This window comes from Bison bison, unplaced genomic scaffold (assembly GCF_000754665.1).
Source record: "Bison bison bison isolate TAMUID 2011002044 unplaced genomic scaffold, Bison_UMD1.0 scf7180017864471, whole genome shotgun sequence".
Lineage (NCBI taxonomy): Eukaryota > Metazoa > Chordata > Mammalia > Artiodactyla > Bovidae > Bison > Bison bison.
Window position 1 is genome coordinate 10,256,859 of NW_011495032.1, and position 5,785 is coordinate 10,262,643.

The window sequence follows — 5,785 nt, forward strand, 5'->3', positions numbered from 1 at the left end:
TCTGAGGTTATTGATATTTCTCCCGGCAATCTTGATTCCAGCTTGTGCTTCTTCCAGTCCAGCGTTTCTCATGATGTACTCTGCATATAAGTTAAATAAACAGGGTGACAATATACAGCCTTGACGAACTCCTTTTCCTATTTGGAACCAGTCTGTTGTTCCATGTTCAGTTCTACCTGTTGCTTCCTGACCTGCATACAAATTTCTCAAGAGGCAGATCAGGTAGTCTGGTATTCCCATCTCTTTCAGAATTTTCCACAGTTTATTGTGATCCACACAATCAAAGACTTTGACAGTCAATAAAGCAGAAATAGATGTTTTTCTGGAACTCTCTTGCTTTTTCCATGATCCAGCGGATGTTGGCGATTGTATATCTGGTTCCTCTGCCTTTTCTAAAACCAGCTTGAACATCAGGAAGTTCACAGTTCACATATTGCTGAAGCCTGGCTTGGAGAATTTTGAGCATTACTTTACTAGCGTGTGAGATGAGTGCAATTGTGTGGTAGTTTGAGCATTCTTTGGCATTGCCTTTCTTTGGGACTGGAATGAAAACTGACCTTTTCCAGTCCTGTGGCCACTGCTGACTTCTCTCTAAAAAAATTCTGGTATAAGTGGACCCATACTATTCAAACCCATGTTATTTAAGTGTCAACTGTGCTGTCCTCATTTATGCTGTATTGTTTTTCCTGTTTGTGTTTGTGTGTGCTAGTCATTCAGTTGTGTCTGACTCTTTGAGACCCCATGGACTGTAGTCCATCACCAGTCTCCTTTGTTAATAGAATTGTCCAAGCAAGAATATTAGAGTGGGTTGCCATTCCCTTCTCCAGAGGATCTTCCTGACCTAGGAATTGAACCCTGGACTCGTACATTGCAGGCAGATTCTTTACCATCTGAGCCACCAAGGAAACCCTTCCCCTGTTCAGGACAGGTCTAAAAATAATGCACACTGCTGGATTGAGAATGCTTATATAAATTCTTAATTCCTAATGACAAAGGGTAATTTGATTACCAATTTAAGTCTTGGTCTATTCTCAGTTTAGTTGAGTTGTCAAGTCTGTTCATTTGATATAAAGAAGAAAAAGGGAAGTACTTATTGGCCTGAGAGGAAAGGTCTTTCTTCCTTTCTGATTGGAAACTTTCTGATTCTTATCACTTTCAGAGATAGGAGAGCAACAGCTCAGTCTCTTTTTCTAAAAGCCACTGCAAAAGAGACACTGATGTATAGAACAGTCTTATAGACTCTGTGGGAGAGGGAGAGGGTGGGAAGATTTGGGAGAATGACATTGAAACATGTAAAATATCATGTAAGAAATGAGCTACCAGTCCAGGTTCGATGCACGATACTGGATGCTTGGGGCTAGTGCACTGGGACGACCCAGAGGGATGGTATGGGGAGGGAGGAGGGAGGAGGGTTCAGGATGGGGAACACATGTATACCTGTGGCGGATTCATTTTGATATTTGGCAAACTAATACAATTATGTAAAGTTTAAAAAAAAAAAAAAGCCACTGCAATGTCCTGGGTCCATGAGAAAAGATGTCCTGATGAATCTCCTCTGGACCTTTCTATTAGCACAGATTGTTTCCAATGGGTTTACCAATTCCCAAAGTGGAAACATTGACCCCCACAAATGGAGATACAAGGAAGGTGCATTTCAGAAAAGGAACTGGGCCATGGAGAAATAGTCGCTGGTGTCAGGAGGCCAGTGGGCATGAATGCTTCTCCCAAGACCTGGTGGAAAAGGGCACTCACTGCACAGAGGTAGAGGAGATAAAAAAGACTACTCACCTGGATGTCTGAGCCATTAGGTACCCGTGAAACTGACTTGGGTGTAATGATGAAATTCTCCTCAACTGTCTCATCCATTTATTGAATTTGATTATGTCCTCATATTTCTAAGTGGTCTCTGAACTTCTTGAAGTCTGAGATTCAGTTTTACTCAAATGTATCTCCAATGCCTATTTAAGGTCAAGCATAATGTGGGACCCTATAAATATTTATTGGGCTGAACTACATTGAAATGATTAGATCACTTCAGTTTAGATTAGATCAATTCACTTAGGGAAAAAGTGGGATTAGGAAGCACAATACTAAAAAATGTCATCAGTGACACATGAAAAAAAAAACCCATAAAAGATCTAATAAAAATGTTAGCAGTACCAGCAAAATCCTACTGTATAATAAACTATAATGAAAAATAATATAAAAAATAACATATATGTATACATACAACTGAATCACTTTGCTGTATACCAGGAATTAACACAACATTGTAAATCCACTATCCATCAATTTAAAAATGTTGAAAAAAATGGTAACAGTGTTTTACACATGTTATATGTTTAAGAAATGCATAAATGCTAGAATAAAAAGTTGTTGTTCAGTTGCCAAGTCATGTCTGACTGTTTGTGACCACATGGAATGCAGCACACCAAGCCTCCCTGTCCTTCACTTTTTTCCGAAGTTTGCTCAAACTCATGTCCATTGAGTCAATGACACTATCCAACCATCTCAGATTCTGTCACCCCCTTTTCCTTATGCCCTCTATCCTTCCCAGCATCAGAGTCTCATGGACTAGATTCTCCAGGCTCCCCGTCCATGGAATTCTCCAGGCAAGAATACTAGAATGTGTAGCCATTCTCTTTTCCAGGGGACATTCTCAACCCAGGGATCGCACCCAGATCTCCTGCATTGCAGGCAGATTCTTTACTGTCTGAGCCACCAGGGAAACCCTAATAAATATGGCTCTTGGCTGTGGAAAGTTCTTCAGTTTGCTTCAGACTTCCCTGGTGGCTCAGATGGTAAAGCGTCTGCCTACAATGCAGAGAGACCTGGGTTCGATCCCTGTGTCGGGAGGATCCTCTGGAGAAGGAACTGGCAACCCGCTCCAGTACTCTCGCCTGGAAAATCCCATGGACGGAAGAGCCTGGTAGGCTACAGTCCATGGGGTTGCAAAGAGTCAGACACGACTGAGCGACTTCACCTTCCAGTTTGCTTCAGAAGTGGGTGTTAGAAGGGTTGTGAGTTATTTGGAAGGGTTATGTGTGTGTTAGCCACTCAGTCATGACCAGATGGAGTGGAGGGATGTTATCTGAAATTAGAGGGTAGCTGTAGCCACTGTTGTGGGTAAGGTTCATAGCATAGCTGCAAAGAGAAATGCTTTGTGGAGTTTGTGTGTGTGTGTGTGTGTGCATGTGTATGGTATATTCCTCTGGGGCTCAGGTTCAGTTGGGCTCAAGCTTTGGCATTCATTGGTTTCCTGATGATAAATCCAGCATAAGCAAATGGAATATTTCCATTATGTTCAAATTGTTTTTAACATTCAATACAGTAGCAGATTCATGTTTCCCGACAAGTGTGTTGGAAGGGTGCATGCATCCCCCTCACCTGCATCTTAGCCTGCAGTAAGATGGTCCCTGAGTTCTGCTTTCTGTTTGCAGAATGACCGTAACTGCAGAGGTGCTTTTAGCTCTGATTTTAGTATTATTAGTCTTCAGTTAGATTCTGGCTGTATTTTGTGTTTGTCAAATACCTCAAAATATTTTTCGTACATTTGTGTTTGGGAAAAACTTAAAATATAATTTGCCAGTTAATTTTTTTAACACATTGAACAAATAAAAATTTAATCCTTATGTTTCTCATTAATTTTCATGCAATTAGATGAAATACTGCTCTCTAAGAATTTGCTGGGTAAACAAGCATCCTCATAATCGTATGTACATTTCCTTTTAAAAATGTCATCTCACCTCTTCCTGAGAGCTTTTGATACCACGAAGTTGACCTTCAAATTGAATAACATGTTTCAAACTTGTTTTGACTGAGGTATATCTAGATTTCATGGACTCATTTTGCAGTATTCTCTAAGATCAATTGTACAAAAAAGTGGTAAGAGTGTTGGTACTGTTCTGTGGATTGATTGATTGATTCCTTCCTTTCTTCATTCCTTTCTTTACTCATTTATTTCATTCTTTGCATAAACCTTTATTGAAAGCCTATTATATGGCAGATTATTCACTAAGATCCCACAAAGAATATGTTACCTGTTGTTGAATGCAAATAAATGAATGATTGCAAACTCTTTGTGTTCTAAGTCACTTCAGTCATGTTCAACTCTTTGCCACGCCATGGACTGTAGCCCACCAGGCTCCTCTGTCCATGCAGAACCTCCAGGCAAGAATACTGGCATGGGTTACCATTTCCTCCTCCAGGGGATCTTTCTGACCCAGGAGTCAAACCCTATCTCTTACATCTCCTGCATTGGCAGGCAGGTTCTTTACCACTAGCACCATCTGGGAAGCACCTAAAAACTAACTCTTTAGATGGCCAATATGCTGGTAAAGAGCAGAGTTCTGTACATGGGACTGAATAGCCAGGGCAATCAGAGGAGAATATCTACATTGTCAAGACCACATCTCTGTCCATGGGCCCCATCTGAGCAGGATCAAAGAAGACTTAGAAAGACTATCTACCACATTTAGGGAAGACTGGAAGTGTAGCTATTGAAGGAAATGTCAGATTCAAGATTGTAAAAGATTGAGGGCTATTCTCTATTATTTCATAGAATAGATATGAATTATTAAAATTAGTAACTCATTTTCCAAAGACTTTCATGCAACTGGGAGTGAGACATTCTAAATTATTGTGTCCCTCTAAATAAAACTATTACAAGAGACTTTAGAAACTGAAGATGTGAGAGTAAACAGTGTTCCCCATTTTAAATATTCTCCCCTTTATAAAAAAGCTCACAAGCCATAACTTGAGACTTTGCTCAAGTGGCTGATTAAAGAAATGAAGCAATAGTTGGATTTTCAGTTAGACAAATCTGGGCAAAAATTTTGGCCACACTATTTTCTAGATTTCCGACCTTGGACAAACTACGAAACATGTCTGAACTTGAGTTTCCCCAACTGTGAGAGATTTAACCTTAGTCTTTGCAAGGTTTTTGTGAGGAGGAGATAAAACACCACGTGGAAACAATGAGTACTAGCTTTGTTTAGAGCAGGTAGCTAATAAGTAGTGGTGGTTAATTCCTTGAGTCCTCTCTTAATGAAATACTTCTTGCTAATGAATTTTTTTCTCTCTCTCCTCTTTTGTTCTAGACAACTGTGATGACCCATTAGCATCCTTGCTCTCTCCAATGGCTTTTTCCAGTTCCTCAGGCCTCACTGGTACTCACAGCCCAGCTCAGCTCAACCGAAGAGTTGGTGAGTAGGTGGCAAACTCTAAAGGCAAGTGCTGAATAAGCACACAGACCTCTCAATGTTCTGGAATCATGTCCAAGAGCAGTGTTCAAGAGAAGAATGGGTAGAGAGAGATTAAAATGGAATAAAACCATGCTTCCTAGCACATCACGCATATTCAAAGTATACTGGTTAGTGTTCCCCTAAATCCACCTTATTTTTCTTTGATTATCATAAGATGCCTTTGTGAAAAAAAAATTTTAACTTGCCTTATTTTTATATTTCATGCATCAACATAAATAACTATCAAATATATTATTATTATAGCATTTTATCATAGAAAGAATGAAATCTATCAAGATTTTTTCTTCAGTAGTTTTAATTTTTACAATAAAATAACTGTTTATAGTTTTAAAAATATAAAACAGTATTAAGTGAAAGCTTTTAAATTCAAAAATATGTAATGCAACCCTCTAGAGACAGCTATGGTTAAAAGTTGATTGTGTATTCTTACACTATATGAGCAAAGGAAGAGCAGACACCTTTAACTAATGTTATATGAAATTCCTTTAACAAATATGGTGATGGATATCTAGAGAGATATA

The 5,785-nt window shown here is 39.2% G+C and overlaps 1 protein-coding gene across 1 annotated transcript in view; it reads left to right on the forward strand.

The window, feature by feature from the left end:
* The window catches only part of CNTNAP5 (contactin associated protein-like 5), a 1,037,136-nt gene that overhangs the window by 223,660 nt on the left and 807,691 nt on the right, over window positions 1-5,785 (forward strand). The window contains exon 2 of the mRNA XM_010860827.1: window positions 5,100-5,204. Within this exon, the coding sequence (XP_010859129.1) occupies window positions 5,100-5,204 (105 nt within the window). The remainder of the gene's footprint in view (window positions 1-5,099; window positions 5,205-5,785) is intronic.